At 48.6% G+C, this 19,398-nt stretch overlaps 1 protein-coding gene and 1 long non-coding RNA gene across 2 annotated transcripts in view; both read left to right on the forward strand.

The window, feature by feature from the left end:
* Positions 1-19,398, forward strand: part of LOC132475867 (uncharacterized) — a 149,043-nt gene that overhangs the window by 117,029 nt on the left and 12,616 nt on the right. The gene's annotated exons all lie outside the window — the stretch shown is intronic.
* Positions 199-17,495, forward strand: peli3 (pellino E3 ubiquitin protein ligase family member 3). The gene is made up of 7 exons (XM_060077168.1): positions 199-568; positions 7,945-8,166; positions 10,587-10,716; positions 11,125-11,226; positions 11,897-12,157; positions 14,978-15,166; positions 16,449-17,495. The coding sequence occupies exons 2-7, from the start codon at positions 7,973-7,975 to the stop codon at positions 17,082-17,084; spliced, it is 1,512 nt and encodes a 503-aa protein (XP_059933151.1). The 5' UTR covers positions 199-568; positions 7,945-7,972; the 3' UTR covers positions 17,085-17,495.

Genomic DNA, 19,398 nt, shown 5'->3' on the forward strand with positions numbered 1-19,398 from the left:
TTGGCCCCCGGCCCCTGAGCAGACCGTGCGCTCTACAGCTGCGCGTGGGAGGGCTATGTGGGCGGGGCTAGAATGTTGTGAAAATCCGGAGGCGGAGTTACGCAAGGAGCACGTGACCCTTCCGACCAACGGCAGGGACGCGGTCGGTGCGAGCTCGAGAGCGTGTATGCGCGCGTGTGCGTGTGTGTGTGTGTGTGTGTGTGTGTGTGTGTGTGTGTGTGTGTGTGTGTGTGTGTGTGTGTGTGTGTGTGTGTGACTCCGCGTTTTCTCTCTATTCTCTATGTTGTTCAGAGCGCTAGGGAGATAGGCGTGACAACGGACGGGGGACGTCTGGTTCGTGACTGGTCTACCGGAGAGAGGAGTACGCATATCGTGTAGTGTGTGGCCCAGCGTATCCGATGACAGCGGAGAAGAGGCAATGCAGACCGTGCGCTCCTACGGTTGTTCTAGACGAGTCCTCATCGCCAGTGTTATTTTAACGCAACGCTTCTCGATTTCAAGGCCGTACGGGGACTGACGACCCAGGGAATCGCACAGCCACCGGACCACACTCGTCAAACATCAGCGGGTAGCCTATTTATTTTAATGTTGCCCCCCTTTTTACCCTTTGTATTCGTGTTAATAAATGCTAGGTTGTCTTTTAAGGGGCGGTCGGTCGTTTCCCCTTTTCTCTCTCCCTTATTGTTCCCATGTTGCCAGTATGATAAGGAGTCTGAGTGGTGCTTTCATGAGGTGGTGATGATGATGGTGAGGAGGAGGAGGAGGAGGAGGAGGATGATGATGGTGACGATGATGAGGATGAATGTGGTGATTCTTGTTTTGTCTGCTCCGTGGAATCCCTTGTGTGCCCGCCTTCAGAGCTTAATTCTAGAGAGGAAAAACAACAAGTCTTCCTATAAGCTACGATGGCAAACACCTTTTGATGTCCATAGGCCTAGATAAGTGACAGATGTTGTCCGGATTAATGTTGTTGTCTGTTCTCTGTACAAGGGGCTTTGTCTTGGTTAGACAACAGTCGTCATGTTTATACCGCATCTTAAATAGTATTGTGTAATACCGTATAATGCAAGCCGTTGCAATCCGCGGGGTGAAGTCGCAGACATAAACAAAACAATGGGCATAGGCTCATCGCCGAGGAGAGAGCGTAGACGTAGGCTACCATTCAACACATTGTATCTCTTTGTGTTCAACAGTGATGGAGGAACCTGTTGTGTGTGTTTTTCTAATTGTATGTTTCTATGAATCGTCTCGCGTTGTCTGCGATTGTTCCAGAATGCTTATGGTTAAGCAGAGATGGGCTTTTTCATGGGGCCACCGAGTAGGCCTAATCACTCGGAGATGTAATGCGCAAGATGGCTCAACTCTGTTAGTTGAGGAGGGGGCACGCACGGAGGTGTTGAACGTTGAATGACATCAATGAGGAAAGCGTTCACCTGGGGAAATGAATGACGGAGCTTCTCCGATGTAGCTCTGACTGTCACGCTCATTAGGGCCTTAGGGTGCTCCCAAGGTGGCGTCTATCTTTGAGTAACACCCACAAGTGGGAACCCTGTCTAGTTTGTTATTGTCAACACAGACCCCACCTCCAAACTCCATGTACACTAGTAGCGTCAGGTTACAAACACAGAGACCAAAAACATAACCTACCTATTATGAAACATTACACACATGTGACACACAGACCGTGGAGGGGATATTGTAGTATAACAGAACCCGGGGGGGGGAACGTTGAATAAACATATTATTGTGTCTGGTTTGCTGGGTGGAACTTTAGTGTACAGGTAGATTTCCCTTGGCACACCCCTTATATTTTAAATACAGAGAAAACTAATTATGGTCAAAAGGATGGACCAAATAACTTGGGTTAAAGGTGGGAGTGCGAGAGGAACACATGGGAAAAGAGGAATATTAGGGGATTTAACACAAAAAGAAGAGAAAAACAGTGTTGGGGAATGGTGTAGGAGGAGACTCATTTGATTGGGCGAGGAGGGGAGCATTAATTGGGTTGCCAGTTGTGGTAGGTCTACCATAGCAGCCCACTTGGGCCAGGGCTTTACCAGTGATGAGAGAGACCGTTAAGAACCTAAAGAACATCAACAGTTGTCGATATGTATATAATATCAATAGGATATATCTAAAATTATTAGTGGTAACATATTGTAGACCAAATCGCACAAGTTCACATTCAGTTTCTCCCTGCCTCAAACTGGTCTCAAGCTCAAGAGTTGCGAGCCTCTCCCAAAAGGTTAGAAGACGACAGGACCAATCAGCAGTAGGGGGCGGGAGTTTCAGCTCATCATGAAACCAGGAGTGTCAGACAAAGAATTTAAAAAACAAGGGTGGCGCCAAAGGCAAGTGTAGCTGTCGCTGGACCAATCAAAAGCATTTATCAGAAATGGAGTGAGTAACAAGGTTAAAAGATGATTATAAATTTGCACAGAGGGCTTTTCTCAGAGGAGGGGACGTTTTGGCTGTACTTTCTCCTGTATTTGGCAGGAGCTGTCACTGATGTTAATTAATCCGATTGGCTGCCATTTCTTGAATACCATAAGGCCGCGCCCCTTTGTATTGACGTATCTTAATGTGTTCAGGGTGGCATTTCAATTCTTCACAGATGACTCTAGCCTCTGACTAATTCTACCACTGATCCCAGTGTGACATACTTCCCCCCCCCAGGCAAATCTCCCTGATTTCTGTTGGTTTTGGCTTGGTTTCTCCAAAGGACAGGGGTTGTTGGTGGAGATGATATGGAGATAAGGTGGAGGAGGGGTCGATGGAACCATCCGGAGTCAAACGACGTCAACACGCATCATCGATGTCATGATGCCACGATGGATTGGCCTATTTTGAGGGATGTATCAGATTGTTGTGATGTGTCGTTCATTCCCGTAATCTTAAAGACTTGCTTGCATGGCAGTTGCTTGCATCTTCGATCGTCTCAATGGTAAATTGAAAAAAAGCAATGTTTCTACCTGCTTGTCGAGATATATATATATATATGTATGTGTTACTATTTTTTTTAGCTCTTTCTCTCATTCAGCTATATTACTATCGAGTTATTTTAGTCAATGTTTTTCTTTTACAAAGCGAGCTGGAATGATTTTTTTTAATTGGTACGTCATTAATGATATGGGACAGGCCTCCTACTCAAGGATGCCTTGAGGCATTGGGATTCAAACCCAGAACGTTTCGGCTGCAAGGCCAGCAGTTTAACCACTAGGGTGTATATCCTGCCCTTGTGTGCATTGAATGAATAGCGACAGCCAACCAAACATGGTCATATTCTGGATATGTTTAGTAAGGACTACTGCTGTACAGGCGTGTGACGCGCTCCCCATGTGACGCACATCAGTCTGCTTTGATATGCAAACCTTTCCCAGGGTGCGACTACCGGTGCTTTCATCCCTACGTCTCTCTCTGGTTTTATCTGGTACAGTACTCACAGTTTCAAAATTCGCCACTCACAATTTGGCAAAGATACGCTCCCCTCACATATGGAATGATCAGTTAATTCCTTGACTTTCACTCAATGGTATACAAGCCCACTTATTCTAACTAGCTGAATTTACCCTATTTCTTGTCCTGACTGACCGTTCACAAGCTGGACTTAGCACACTTCTTGTCCTGACTGACTGTAGCCGAACTTAGCACACTTCTTGTCAGCAGTTTAACTACATGAATCTAGCAGAGTTTCTAGACCTGACTTATACAAGCTGAATTAAGCACACTTTTAGTCCTGAGTTATGTAGGCATCATTTAGCACACTTCTTGTCCTGACTTGTACAAGCTGAATTTAGCAAACTTCTAGTCCTGAATAACACTCCTTGTCCTTACTTATAGGCATTCTACACTGAGTTCAGGATGCATTTTTTCATTTCGGAAGTCGCAGGGAGGTTCTCTTGCAGTAATTCCCATAGGGCTTAAAGCTAATGCTTACTATATAGATATAGTGTTAAAATAAGCAGAGGGGGCTGGGTAAGAGTTGTGTGTTGGTGCACCGGGCCCTTCTTTGTGGTGCTGAAGCGTGCATTGTGCTCCAGGGCCACTGTTTTAGGGGGTCTCCCATTATTGCAGCATAATTCTTGATGCAATACTCTTGTTGTGGGGTATTTTGGATATGAGAACAGTAACAAATGCCTTGCCATCATCCGTCATTCGTCCATAATTAGAATCGTATTAAAACCAAAAAATAACATGGGGAAAATGGGATATAAACTACAAAAATAGGAATACAATAATAAACCATAAACGTGTGTGTGTGGGCCTGTGGCTGTGTGTGTTTGTGTGTGTTGGGGTTTGTGTGGGGGTGGGGGTGTGTGTGGGGGTAGGTGGGGGGAGGGTACTACTATGGAGTGTGATTTAGCACAATAAAAACAGCCGTGGTTCACTGTGTTATGATGGGATACATACGATGTGTGTGGACTGGGTTTCCTGAGACCTATTCCAGTGCAGTCTTCCTCACCCAGCCTCTTCTCTCACTTTGGACCATAGTGTTATTTTCCTTTCTTTCATCTTGCTTCCTTCTATTATCCTCTCCTCCTCCTCCTCCTTTGTCTTCCATTGTCAGGTGGCTCTTTGTTTTTTCCCTCTCTCGCTCCTCTCCCTCTCCCTCGTGTCTTTCTCAAGCTGCGTCTCTCTCTCTTCCATCCTTGTTTCCTCCAAGAAGAAACCTCCCACCACCATATTCTCTCTCTCTCTCTCTCTCTCTCTCTCTCTCTCTCTCTCCCTCCCTCTCTCCCTCTCTCCCCCCCTCTCTCCCCCCCTCTCTCTCTCTCTCTCCCCCTCTCTCTCCCCCCCTCTCTCTCTCTCTCTCTCCCCCTCTCCCTCCCCCCCTCCTCACCCCTAGGACGTGGCTGTGGGTTGATTAGAAAATGCGTGGCACACAGAAGCAGGCCATCCATCACCCTGCCAAAAGCACCGGCATGGACGCGCCTGGCGGCACTCGTAGCTCAGCCACGTGCACAGACACAAAGAGACCCCCACACACACACTCACTCTGGGCAGTCTCTCTCTCTCTCTCTCTCTCTCTCTCTCTCTCCCATCCTCTCTCTCCCATCCTCTCTCTCCCTCCAATCCTCTCTCTCTCTCTCTCTCATCCCCTCTCTCCTATTCTCGTATAATCGATGTGTTCCATGGTGTCTATCTAGCCTCACAGTAACGAATGGCTCGACATGGCTTGATTCACCTGTACACTACCATAATCCCGGTCCCTCCCTCCCTCCCTCCCTCCCTCCCTCCCTTCCTTCCTTCCGTCCGTCATCTCCCACCCTGTGCTTCCTCTGGCTCTCCAGAGTCTTCCACTGTTGAGAGGATGATGATGGTGATGTACAATATCACATGATCCACTATTATTACCCCTCTTTCCTTCCTGAACCTCCTCACAGTGTAGAGAGAGAGACGCACACACGCACACACACACACACACACAGTTTTAGCTCCAACCCTGCCTTTTCTTATACACACACATCGCACACGGTGTCCTTCCCATGATGCCTTCGCCGTTGTTCTCAATCCTCATGAGCCACTCACACCCAGACCACCTTCCCCACCCCCCATCTGCCAACCCAACATCCGGGGGGGGGGGGGGGGGGGGGGGGGGCTGATGGAGAGCAATAGAGCTAATGAAATGGCAGCCGGCTCCCTGCCATCCGTCATCGGATTATGAGAAGAGGTGCTCCGTTCGTTGGGGGCCGTTTGGCATCTCCAAGTTGACTTGTGGGTAATGTAGTCCCGGAAGACGGAAACCCTAGAATACAAAGTACCCATATGGGAGTCTCACCATTATCTCTTAATCCCTGTGTGTGTGTGTGTGTGTGTGTGTGTGTGTGTGTGTGTGTGTGTGTGTGTGTGTGTGTGTGTGTGTGTGTGTGTGTGTGTGTGTAGGATTGTGAAGCCCCTTAAACACTGCAATTGTGACAGTGAAACAATAGTCAAGGTGAATAAGAAGATTCATTTTTTTTACGAGTCACTCCATTCTGAAAACTTTCGCGGGAGCTCCATACTGCGGAGCTGTGTGTTGCAGAGCCCGCCCTTGTAAAAGCTTTGCGGCCTGTTATTTAATCTCTGCAACAGAGAGGAAAAACAAAGCTCCCACGGCGTGTGCCCGCGTTTGTACGTGTGTGTGTGTGTAGGTGTCTCTCTCTCGCCCACTTTTGATTAATAATAGGTTCTGAGAGCTGGTGTTTAAAACGTTTGAGTTAAAACCAGGGCCTTTCTGTTTAACGTGCGTGCGAAGATCAAGGCTGAAGCCGTAATGGTGATCCACGCAAGGACACGACCAGTCGGAAAGGGGATTCAAACTCTTGTAGCCTTCCTTCTACTATCGGGGAAGAGAAACGTTTGAATTATTGAATGACTGTGTGTGTGTGTGTGTGTGTGTGTGTGTGTGTGTGTGTGTGTGTGTGTGTGTGTGTGTGTGTGTGTGTGTGTGTGTGTGTGTGTGTGTGTGTGTGTCTGTGCGCGTGCATGCGTGTCTATGATAGTGAGGTTGGCATGTGCACATGGAGCGAGAAAGTCTGTGTGTGTTCAGTGAGAGTGCGTGAGTGTGTGTGTGTGTCTGTGTGCTTTAATTAGCAGCTACCTGAGAACACTCTGAAGTGGCACGCCAATAAAAGAAACGCTGGGCAAATGAAAGCCGATAATATCGTGGCATCAGCGCCGCCCCTTCCTGTTGGGCCCTTCCTATCCCTCTGGGGGAAAGTCGCCGATGGCGTTGTTAAGACTCCCAGAGATACGGACAGCTAGTCGATTGGTGGTTAGCTGTGAAAGCTTTCCAAATGGCAGCGCTTATCGAGAAAAGGGGTGGGGGATGCGGCCGGTGCCCTGTTGTCCTCCACTTCCTCCTCACGTCAAAGACCTCGTTTCTTTCTTTTTTTCATTTGCAGCCGTTTCCAAAATGGGTCCCAGAAGCTCAATTTCAACACTTCCACACAAAGGGAGGAAATCACCTCTGAGGTTATGATAGGTGCTGGAGCCGGGGGCGGGGCAGCAGATGTACAGGGTTTGTTTAGCGACACAGTGAGGGGAAATAAAAGGCTGAGCGCCATGGGTCGGTCCTGTTGTTGTTGTTGTTGTTATGAGTGGTGGTGTCATTATAGGGAGCAAGGTGATGCTCTGTAAAGGCCCTGGGTAGGCAGAACTCACAGCACTTGATTGGTATTTTGCAATGGGATTGTTCCAGCGGTGTTGGGACAGTAATGACACACATTAGGACCACCGTCTTCTGCTGATCTTTGGGTTAGTGGACGAATGGGCTGGATTCGGTTCTGGAAGTTTAGAAATGATTATATGTAATGATAATACCACTCGCTTACGCAGTCCTTGTATTAATGCTAATTCAAATCTGGCTCATACCTTTTATGAGACTCATCTTTGTTAAAATTGGGGATTTCGCCATTCAGGGAAAAAATAGACCTCAATGTTGGTTTCTGGTCAGAGCTGAGGATAATTCTGATCGTTATTATAAAAGTCTTTTGCATTGTATTATCTTTCTTTTTATGGTGGGAGAGGGTTCTGTGAGGTTTTACAATGCAGAATAATGTGGTTGATTCACCGTCAGGTAGGGCCGGCAGAGAGATGCCTCGGTTGTGTTTGTGTTTTCACCCAGAGAGCCTTGCACTGTGAGGCACGAAACGTTAATGAGAGTTGTCCACAGATGCTGCTTGTTTGCATTGGGAGCACTTTGTTATTCAAATAGTTTTTCCACTGTGTGTGTGCCCGCGTCTCTGTGGTTTGTGTGTGTATGTGTGTGCGTGTGTCTCTCTCACTCTATCTTTCTCACACTCGCTTCACGGCCAAAAACATTGCATTTGCATAGTCAAAACATTGTTGTTATCCATAAAATATTTTTGAAGTATTTGACGTTAATAGGGGATTATCTCTCTCTCCCTCCCTCTCTTCCTCTCTCTCTCCCTCCCTCTCCCCCCCCCCCCCCCCTGCCTACAGCTGTGGGCCCCTGTTGCGGCCGGAGGGTATGGTTTTGGAGGGTAGCTCGGAGGCCCTTTGTCCCGCCCCGTCTCTGGAGCTGCGCCCGTCCTGCAACAACACCAAGAGCCAGCCGTCGCCGCCGCCCCCGCTGCCCCTCGGAACCTCCGGCCCGCAGCCGCACGACCCCGTCTTCCCCAGCGACAAGGAGCCCGTCAAGTATGGGGAGCTCATCGTCTTAGGGTGGGTACCCCCCCCCCCCCCCCCACACACACACACACACACACACACACACACACACACACACACACACACACACACACACACACACACACACACACACACACACACACACACACACACACACACACACACACACACAGCCAGCCAGCCAGCCAGCAGTGGCACAGTCATGGTTCGGAAGAGAGTCAATAAGGCCCTTTGTGCTAGGCAGCTTGGTGGTTTTGCATTGGAAATTACGTAGACATTTTAATGACATTGAAATTATTTTTGGGGGGAAATTGCGGTTCATATTTGTATCGCGGCACCGAAGGCTAAAAAGATTGTATTGCAATCGCTCTGTGAAACTGTGCCATGGCATTTTTTTTTTTCCCGATTGCTTCGTAAAGGACTGAAGTCTCTTTTGAATGTTACGATTGAAAATCATTCTGCGGCATTGTGCTTTGGGCAAAAGTTAACAATCCATACATGCGTACGTTCATTTAAACTGGAGAAGCTCCCAAACAGAATGCGAAAGTGCTGCAGTGTTAAAAAAAAGAATAACTTTAGAGAATGCAGAGTAGCTTCAGTGATAAGAAATGCAAGGCAAGTCATTTTTTTATTGTGTTTATTTATTTGATTAGCACAAACCGTTACAGGGCACATCATATATCAGGGCAGTTCCTAAAACACTTTTCACTTTTTAATGTTTCTAAAGTTCCGCAACCATTTTACTGAGTATGACTCCAACGTTGTTTTGTCAGTCAGAGGTACAATAGCGTATCGAATGATATTGCTACAGTCATCTGAAAAATCCTGCAGATGACTTTAATTTAATTAACCTGGATCTTGTTTTGTGAGAGCCCTCTCCTGAAATAGGTTCATTTAATAAATAAGGCCGACTGGGTATTGGAGTCTCTGAACAGTCAGACAATCAGACTAATCATTGCAGATGAGCCACGGCGTGTTGGGGTGAAAAAGCACGCTAACGTCACCGTCTACCCCGTTTTTGTTTGTCAATGAGCCAGAACATAGCTTAAACAGCTCAGAGTCATCGCTCGGAAACCATGACACAAACAAACACAGACAGGGAGAAAACCCAAGGGATGTCTCACAAAAGCAATGTGTGTGAGGGAGATTTGGAAGAGGGCGTGTTAAGGTATGGCCGGATTAAGCCATTACTGGATCAGGATTATGAGTTCATGCTTCATTTGGCATTGTATCAAGCTTTGAGTATTTCTACAACAACAATCGGTCATCTATCCTTTTTTCTTTTCTTAAAATAGTGTCCGAATGTCGTTCGATTTAAAAGTACTCGAAGCATGTTCATGTGAAAAATCCCAAATGACTTGGAAAATGAAACACATCACAACTTCTGCTTTCGTTTCTCCCTCTGAGAACATTTGGGTGTCTGAAAGCCATTTGGTTCCTTTGCGCCCTGTCCATTGTGGCGGATGATCATTTGCATGAGGCGGACATTTAACCCTCTCCGGGTGGTGACCTGAGGGTTGCTTTTAAAAGCACGCCATGTGTCAACGCGGTACACTCCGGCGGGGAGACGGGGCGATTCAAAGAGGGGAAACTCCACGCTTTCATGCATTATGCTGCAGATCTAGAAGGTGTTGCAAGATGCATGAATAACGCTATTCATAAAGATTATGAATAACGCTCATGCACTTCAATCTGGGCCTATTGAATGACACCATCCTATAGTCATAACTACGTGGGCTACAAAGGGCCGGTCGGAGGCAGTTCCACCCCACCCTGAGGCCGGTGGCGGGGGGGGGGGCTGGTTCAGGAAACCCCCGTCCCGCTCCTGAAGAAGACACCGCCCATCCCACCCCGGAGGAGTTTCGATTTGTAGAAAACCAAAATAGAACTGTGGTCAATACTCATGGGACGAGTACAGATTGATCCTCCTGTTCACAAGAACGCGTGCCGTTAAAAATAAACAACGACAAAGTCACAAAGAGCTCCTAAAGTAAATAAGACAACAGTTCAGCGATTTAAAAATATCCAAACCAAATGTAATGCTGCAGGCAAAACGTCCGTTCGGTTCTTTCAATGTTCAAACGAGGTGGCATCTTGGTCGGGGCGCGGGCGACGATGTCGCTGTAGGGCTCCATCTGGGTGATCTCTCCATGGCCTAGCTGCTTCTTCACCGCTTGTGCATTTCAATGCGGGCAGTTTGAATCAAATCGTTCTATAGTCATAACTACATGAGCTACAGACCTCAGGCAGTGCTTCATGCTCCGTAATCAAGAATCCAAAAGAGAAAATATCCTCCGCCTTCAAACACTTTAGCAGGCTGTCCTTTTCTGGAACCGAAACAAGACACACAATCCTTCAGCCTGACCCTAAGGTGCAGAGAGTGGAGGAATGCGTTCACGTTACAGTCTTCCTTTCCTCTGCCCCCCCCCCCCCCTTTGCGTTTGCGTCGTCAGGCACAACGGCTCGCTGTCCAATGGCGACAAGGGGCGACGGCGAAGCCGCCTGGCGCTGTACAAGAGGCCGAAGGCCAACGGCGTCAAGCCCGACGTCATCCACAACATCTCCACCCCGCTGGTGTCCAAGGTGAGACCGGCCCCCAGCCGGAGGGGGTAGATGGGAGAAGAGGGGGCTTTTAATGGAGGAGATGATAAGCAAAGGTGGGCCGCTTGGGGTAAAGGAACCAGCTGCTGTGGTCTTTTAAGCCGCTGTCGGTTCTGATTGAAACCCGAACCTGCGATTACCGATTAAGGGAAGTGCTAGCTGTGACGATTGGGCAGAGGGTAGCTTTATATTGGGCTAAACGATTTAGTAATTATGATCAAATATTTTGTTCTCTGTTGAAGTTCATGTAATGATGATTATGATTATTATGACGATAATGAAAACAACACAGCTGCCCATGAAGACCGAGGATAACGCGTGTGCGTGTGTCTGTGTGTGTGTGTGTGTGTGTGTGTGTGTGTGTGTGTGTGTGTGTTGCCACATCAACAGGCCCTCAGCAACAAAAGCCAGCACAGCATCTCGTACACACTGTCGCGGAGCCACTCGGTCATTGTGGAGTACACCCATGACACCAACACAGACATGTTTCAGGTGAGCATCACACACACACACACACACACACACACACACACAAACTAACACACACACACACACACACACACAAACTAACACTCACACACGCAGAAAGGCCATGGGGGAACCCATGGCGGTTCTTCCAGGTAGGTTACCTACATATCACACTGACTTCATTATACTGTATCATGTGTTACTATGTTACAATGCAATGCTATTTATAAGGGCCCACAATGGTTATTTTACATAATGTACTCAACACTCTGTAATGTTTTCATGGGTTTCACCCATTAACATTAACAATGCCACTCCTCATTGTGGGTATAGATGTATTTCTCTATCTTTACATTTACTTTTTTAGTCTTATTATTATTATTTTTATAAAATATCCCCAACACTCTGGTACTTTCCGCTGTGCCAGCCCCATGTCCAACCTGGCATTAATAAAGCCCCCCCTTTTCCCAGAGGCCTTCATCGTGGACCCAACACAGGTGTGGCTCATCACACTGATTAGGACTCCCCTCCCCTTTAAGTAGTGGGGCCCGGTCAGTGGGCTCGGCCTCACTGGTTCAGTGGGCTGACCCCCCCACCTCCCCCCAGCCCACCTCCCCCACCCTGACACGTGGAAGGGAGTGCTACGGGTCAACTGAAGCCCCAACTGACCTGGTCTTGTCCTCCTCTCCGGCAGATTGGCCGGTCCACCGAGAACATGATCGACTTTGTGGTGACAGACACGGCTGGCGGCAGTGGCGGCGGCGGCGGCGGGGGCAGCGGAGGGGGGGGCCAGGGCGCGGCCGGGGAAGGGGTGGGAGGAGGAGGAGGAGGTGGGCAGTCGGCCCAGAGCACCATCTCGCGCTACGCCTGCCGCATCATGTGCGAGCGGAGCGCGCCATACACCGCCCGCATCTACGCCGCGGGCTTCGACTCCTCCAAGAACATCTTCCTGGGGGTGAGTGTGGGGGCGGGAGTATGATGTCATAAGTATGATGTCACATGTGTGATGTTGTTCATATGATGTCATAAGTATGATGTCATGAGTGAGTATGATGTTCATGTTGAATGTGCACAATGCTACTGTGGATATGAGAGAGAGAGAGAGAGAGAGAGAGAGAGAGAGAGAGAGAGAGAGAGAGAGAGAGAGAGAGAGAGAGAGAGAGAGAGAGAGAGAGAGAGAGAGAGAGAGAGAGAGAGAGAGAGATATTTGATTCAACTTTGAAAATGAACCTCCTGTTATCGTCAATTTATGTTTAACAATCTGAAACTATGAAATATTAAAAAAGCTATATGACAGAATATGACAAAAACATTCTTACCATAAATAACCGGTGCAAAATTTCTGCTCAACCCAAAAATATCTAAGTGACAGTTGGCATTTCCTCAGTTTTCCCAAACGTAAAACCCCATTCTTTAAAACGAAAAAAAAACGACAGCAGAGGTTTCGACGTCAATTCAACGGCAAGGCAAACCGTGCGAGACATGCACCTCGCTAAACAAAGCACGCCCTACCCTGGTTTGCAAATATCCTGTCAAAAGTCATTTGGCCAATGCCATTCAGCCGGGGGGGGGGGGAGCAGCACATAAGGCAAGTCTCTACGGTATCGATATTGGATCTAAACGTTAGACACGGCCTAACGACACATAAATGTTGTTAGATGCGTCGTTAGGAACCACAACTTGATCAGACTTGTGTGTCGATGTTGCGTCGCGCCTGATGGGGAGTCAGGTCCGCGGTGGCACAGCCAGCGTTGCAGCAGGTATTTCGAGTTTCATCTTTCCCTGCGTAGATCGCTGTGTCAACTCAAACACTCTCCGGGAACATTTGAAGGGGAGGAAAGGGGAGCTGTACCGTAGTGTCTCTGGTGCTTCCTGGTACACAGTGTCAAGAGCGGGATGAGGAGGCGGACGAGGAACGGTACAACGGTACTCATCAGAAAATGAGACCTTTGTATAAGGAGGTTCATGTGCGATTGCCAGGTGACCTTGGCGTTAAAAACCTCACGGCATTTTTATGCATTTGTATTTTGGGGAGGCGTTTCTTCTCGGTCCGATGAGTGGGTGGTAAGCTTACGGGGCCAAGATGTCGGGGGAAATACGATCGAGGATGACATAAGTACAGAAAAGGGGTAAACAAAATGAGTCACACAACTTACTGGGGATGAAAAAATACGGTCAAGAAATGGTTATCTACCATGATGCATCAACAACAAGTCCAGCTCTGGTGCTGTCTTTCAATGATGCGTGCAATAGTGTTGACCAACACGAATGCATGTATACGTCCCTGCTGGCAAACAGGGCCGGCCGCTATACTGGGTGTATACTGTACACAAGCAAACTATATATATACCGATGCAGAAAGGTATTCCAGCTAAAAACCAAGCAGGCCAACAGAAACCAGCATTTGACAGGAATGTAGCTTAATAGCCACTTTGCTGGCTCCTGTGTAAGCGAGGAAGCCAGGAAAACACACGCACACACAAGCACACACACACACACACACCGTCACAGACACACACACACACACACCGTCACAGACACACACATCGTAACACACACATACACCAACACACAGACACACCGACACACACACACACACACACACACACACACACTCCCTTTAACGGCTGAAACAGAGCATTGTCATTCAGGGAATGGCACCCAGTGCCAAACTCCACAATAAGCACTATCAGAATAGGTGCAAATAGTCAGCAGGAATCTCTTCTTCTTCTTCTTCTTCTTTTTTCTCCGGAAAACACGAACAAAACGGTTCGTCTGATAACGGGATGACATCACCGCACCACAGATATGAGGCTTACATCATCCCCTGTTCTACTTGTGTGTGTGTCCCCTCGGGGTAAGGTAGAAGGGGGGAGGGGGGGGGGGGGGGCACTTAAGTTTGATGTCTACAGGTTAGGCTGATGTCAGAGCCTTGGCGGTGACGCCATCTCATGCAACATGCATGGGCCGTACAACTAGGGCAGGAGGGGAACAGCAACGCCAGCAGCTCACGCAGTACAGGCCGGCGGAGCGTATAAATGATAAATGATTGGAGCTCCCCCCCCCCCCCCCCCCCTTAAGAAGGAGCCTAGATGTATCAGCCCCCCCAACACACATGGGCATACACACACACATACACACACCATTCCCCCCCGCATAGGTTGGCAGTCAAGCCGACTGGGTCTGGGTAAGGTATAGAGCGAGGAGGGAGGGGGGGTGCAGATGATATTAAAACCAGTGGAGCGAGTGAGAGAGACAGAGAGTGACGGCTAATGAATGACAAAGGAGGACAAAAAGAACGATTCGCACAATCCCCCGTTGGTGCTTATTGTGCTCCGTGTCAACATGGCTGTGCCACTCCCCGAAAGCAAAAAAAAAAAAACGACTTTCATGTGCTCTTTTTGTTCGTTGGGGTGGATGTACCTCTACCTCGCTGCTGCGGTCAGCATTGTGGTCAATTTGTGCAGTGCTAAAAATAGCGACGCACACATCGAAATCCACCTCATTCAGCTGTTTTCTGCTAGCATCGCCACCGCTAGCATAGCCGTTAGCGCTGCGTTTTGCTCACAGCTTTCTATTCCCGTGCTGCCTCTCCATCACTCATTGGGCTGACCTTGAGGTTCGACGTGTGTGTGTGTGTGTGTGTGTATCTGTGTGTGTTCCTGCGTGTGTGTGTGTGTGTGTGCGCCTGCCTGTGCTCTCGTGTGTGTGCTCATGTGTGCGTGTCTGTGTCTCTGTCTGTGTGTGTGTGTGTGTGCGGTCCCCCCCCCCTCAGGAGCGAGCCGCTAAGTGGCGGACCTCTGACGGCCTGATGGACGGCCTCACCACCAACGGGGTGCTGGTCATGCACCCGGCGGGAGACTTCGTGTCCGAGCCGGCGCCGGGCGTGTGGCGGGAGATCTCCGTGTGCGGGAACGTCTTCGCCCTGCGGGAGACGCGCTCGGCCCAGCAGCGGGGGAAACTGGTAAAGGACACGCCGCCGATGGTTTCACTGGTTGACCCCGTCGACCCCGTCGACCTCGTTCATATCTGTGGAAATGGTTGTGAACATTGGGTCCTGTTATATTATTTTGTTTCCCATATTATTTCCTTATTTCTCATAAAGTTTCCCATTTCTTTTACCTGTTGGGACATAAACAAGTCAACAATATGAGAATTAAGGGGATATTACAGGCGAAGTACAGAAATGGGAAACTTTATGAGAAAATTAGGAAATAATATGGGAAATTGAATAATATAACAGGACCAAATTTTCTACTGGGTTACATTTACATATACATACATACAGTGCTCTACAAATTAAATATATTATTATTATTATTATTATTATTTCCAACCCCAAATTTAGCTTATTTTAGTGTGTCTGCTTCCAGACTAAATAGTTTGGACCCAATCAACTCCTGGCAGTGATGTTAACGTCCCAATAAGCACATCATCGCTCTGCTGCACACTGAGTGATTAGTGGCTGTGTTTTATTTTGTATAAACGACAGGCCTATGAGACCTTTGTTTTCTAAAATGGATCATCAAATATCTGTAGCTCATAAGCTATATATATATAAGTTGTGAGCTATAGCTCATAAGCTATAGATATTAGAAAATCAATTTTGGCAATCTCCTGCGACTCCACATGCAAATCAGGGAAACCAATAGGGGTCACGACCCCAAGCTTCGGAACCAGTCACCATGCATGTGTGAAATGTCATCAGGCTGAAAGGTTCGGTAGGCAGGATTTAACCTCTATCATTTGATGGTTTGTCATTTGTTAGCTTGTGGTAGTTACAACTTTTGAGCATTCTGGGCCTGCCTCTGTATGGGACCGGGCTTTCAGAAGTGGATTAGAATAAGTGTATTTATACAGTGGCCGGTCTACAGAGGGTTGATTTGAAACCTTTTACAGACGCTTTGCCACAGCTTACCACCGCTGGCCGAGTCTGTGTTTGCCGACTCCGCGCTGACAGAACCAAGCCTGCAGTCGCATGATCGATCAAAACAAACACACCGCGAACCAAAGATACAAATCTAACGTCTGGACGCGGGACTAGTTATCGTCGGGATCTCCTCTTACGCCCCTCGCCCCCTCTCGCCCCTCGCCTCGAGTAAAAGTCGGAATAACAAAAATGAGTGCGAGACCATCTCCCATCATTTTCCTATGCCACCAATTTCCCGATTTTTCTTATATTCCCTCCGTCATTTTTCCATCCCCCCCCTTTCCTCGACCGCCCACGCTCTCCCCGTCGTCCCCAGGTGGAGAACGAGTCCAACACCCTCCAGGACGGCTCCCTGATCGACCTGTGCGGCGCCACCCTGCTGTGGCGGACGTCGGCGGGCCTGCGGCGCACGCCCACCCTGAAGCAGCTGGAGTCGCTGCGGCAGGAGCTGAACGCGGCGCGGCCCCAGTGCCCCGTGGGCTTCAACACGCTGGCCTTCCCCAGCCTGGCCCAGCGCGAGATCGTGGACAAGAAGCAGCCCTGGGTGTACGTCAACTGCGGCCACGTGCACGGTTACCACAACTGGGGCTACCGCAAGGATAAGACCCCGGCGGCCGGCGGAGTCCCCGGGCTCGGGGGCACGGCGCCCGCCGGCCTCGGGGGCCCCGGGGGCTCCGGGGGCGACCGGGAGTGCCCCATGTGCCGGCGCGTGGGCCCCTACGTGCCCCTGTGGCTGGGCTGCGAGGGGGGGCTGTACCTGGACGCGGGCCCCCCCACGCACGCCTTCTGCCCGTGCGGCCACGTGTGCTCGGAGCGGACGGCGTCGGGCTGGAGCCAGATCCCGCTGCCGCACGGCACGCACGCCTTCCACGCCGCGTGCCCCTTCTGCGGCACCTGGCTGACCGGGGAGCAGGGCCACATCAAACTCATCTTCCAGGGCCCCGTCGACTGAGCCCCACCACCTCCCTCCCCCCCCCCCCCCATCCCCACCAAACCCCACCCAACCCCCCCCCACCCCCCCCCGGGCCCCGGTTCATAAAGAGAGGGAGGAGGGCGGGGAGGAACGGCACAGAGACAAAGAAGGCGGCGACGGCGGCGGCGACGGCGGCGGCGACGGCGGCGGCGACGGCGGAGGAGAGAAGGACCGCCAGGAGGGATTATACAGGCTGGAGGAGCAGATATAAATACCGGGACAAAGGGACTGTTGTGAGAAGGACTGCTGTAGTAATCGGCCCCCCCTGAAAAGAAGACGAAACAAGCATAGCAAAACGACGCCAAGGTTACAATAAAAAGGGAATTCATGACGGAGATGTTGGTTGTACTGGAGAAATATGTAAATAAACTGTGGCTAAATGAAAAAGAACCGTTGTCTGCCTGACGTCTTTTGTTGTCGTTTTTGTTGTTGTTGTCGAGGCGATGCCCGAACAAAGACAGGCTTTCTGCATTCTAGCTGTAGTGTTGGCAGGCATCTTAAAAGAAAAAAAATTATAAAAATATATATATATATTTATTTATACACACATTACAGTATAAATAGGCTCCACCCACATACACTCCAGGGGGGCGTGGCCAGCACACGGCTCACTGTAGCCCCTGAGGAGTGTCTGTGCAGCAGTCTGCAGCGCCGCCACCGCCACCGCCGCGCTATAAATAACTCAAGGTCATCAACCACCCTACCCCCTCGGGGGGAGGGGGGAGGGGGGGGGGGAGCAATGGGGGAAGAGGGAGATATATGGGGGAGGCCGTGAAGAGAGAGAAAGGGGGTGGAGAGAGAGATGGAGATGTGTGGGTAGGGATGGAGAATCGAAGGGATGATAACGGAGAAATACCATACCTCCTTTTTCTAAATAGATATATTCTCCATCACTTTTCTATTCCTCTTTTTATTTGATATTCTCAAAATTTTTCTATGCCTCCTCTCTCGATTTTTTTATTCTCTCAATCGTTTTCCTATTCCTAGTTTTTTTTCATTTTATGAAATATTTTTCTCTATAATTGTTTTTCTCAATTTTCCCCCATTCACTTTAATTCCTTTTCCGTGATTTTTTATTGCCTCCATTCTTTTTCAGAAGTCGGTCAGGCGGGACTGGAACCCGAGACTCCAAGGCTGAGAGTCAAGGGCTCTTTCCGTTGCTTCACCAATGCACACAGCTACAATTGGGTCTGCAGTTATATCATATGACATTAATAGGACAAATAGGCCAACAAAATTCTTAACATTTCCATACTTACCAACCTGAGTGGACCTTGAACAGCTCCGTCTGTTGCTCCACCAAGACAGTCGAACGATCGGACTTGATGGGACTTGAATCCAGGACCTCCAAGCGGATCACCACGAGCTCATTCCACTTCACAAAGATGCTGACAAGAGGTCGGAGGTTCAGAAGAATCAATTGAACATGTTTTGAACGTGTTTGTTACAGATTGATACAGTCCATTGGTTCACCGTTTTACTCATGGTCTCGAGCATGGGTTTCAAAAATCAGAGGGACTGGGGATGTGGTTAAGACAAATAATAAATAACATAAATTATTAGTCTGATTACATATACATAATTGCATAATTTATGGTGCGTTTTCTTGCACAAATTAGTCAGACATTTTCATTAATTGATGATGAGGTTTGTGCACGTCGGCGTGTGTTGCGTTTTCAATGGCATCGAAACCAAACCAGTAAAAAAAAACAGCACGAGGGTGTACATCGATATTTTTCCATCATTTTATTATATATATATTTATAATATGTACAGAAAAACAAAACAGTATGATCAAACTCAGCAGTGAGACAAGTGCACCAAAGGAAAGTGAAAAAGCCAAACTGAAAAGAGAGCGAGCTACAGAGCAAGAAAAGAGAGAGAGAGAGAGAGAGAGAGAGAGAGAGAGGTGACAGGACGGCTGTCGTCCGGTCTAGTGCGTGGTATGATAACAAACACCAACATGTTCCTTTGTATTAAATCATCGGACGACAACAACAAACTTGTCATTGACGCAAACGACTCGATAAAAAAAAAAAAAAGGTAAGACGAAATTTTTTAAGAAAGCCTTAGTGAATATCCATCATTAATCACATTCATAAGTAAATCCAATACCCCCCCCCACTGAAGCGCACTCCTTCGGAAAAGCCCGGGCATTCACAACCCCTTCAAAAGGCCCCATTCATTCCAGTTCCTCCCCAGTCTCCCCCTGTATGCTTTGATGGAGCCGACACAAATTTCCCTCGTATTAGTTATTAATGAATATATTAAAACCGCAAGAATAGCGAATACT

This window comes from Gadus macrocephalus, chromosome 17, assembly GCF_031168955.1.
Source record: "Gadus macrocephalus chromosome 17, ASM3116895v1".
In the NCBI taxonomy this organism is placed as follows: Eukaryota; Metazoa; Chordata; class Actinopteri; order Gadiformes; family Gadidae; genus Gadus; species Gadus macrocephalus.

Excerpts from the sequence above, each read along its gene's own strand:
- peli3 (XM_060077168.1), top strand. The coding sequence starts at position 7,973 with ATGGTTTTGGAGGGTAGCTCGGAGGCCCTTTGTCCCGCCCCGTCTCTG. Across the intron at positions 12,158-14,977 it reads CCAAGAACATCTTCCTGGGG|GAGCGAGCCGCTAAGTGGCG; the intron begins GTGAGTGTGGGG and ends CCCCCCCCTCAG. Across the intron at positions 15,167-16,448 it reads CCCAGCAGCGGGGGAAACTG|GTGGAGAACGAGTCCAACAC; the intron begins GTAAAGGACACG and ends CGTCGTCCCCAG.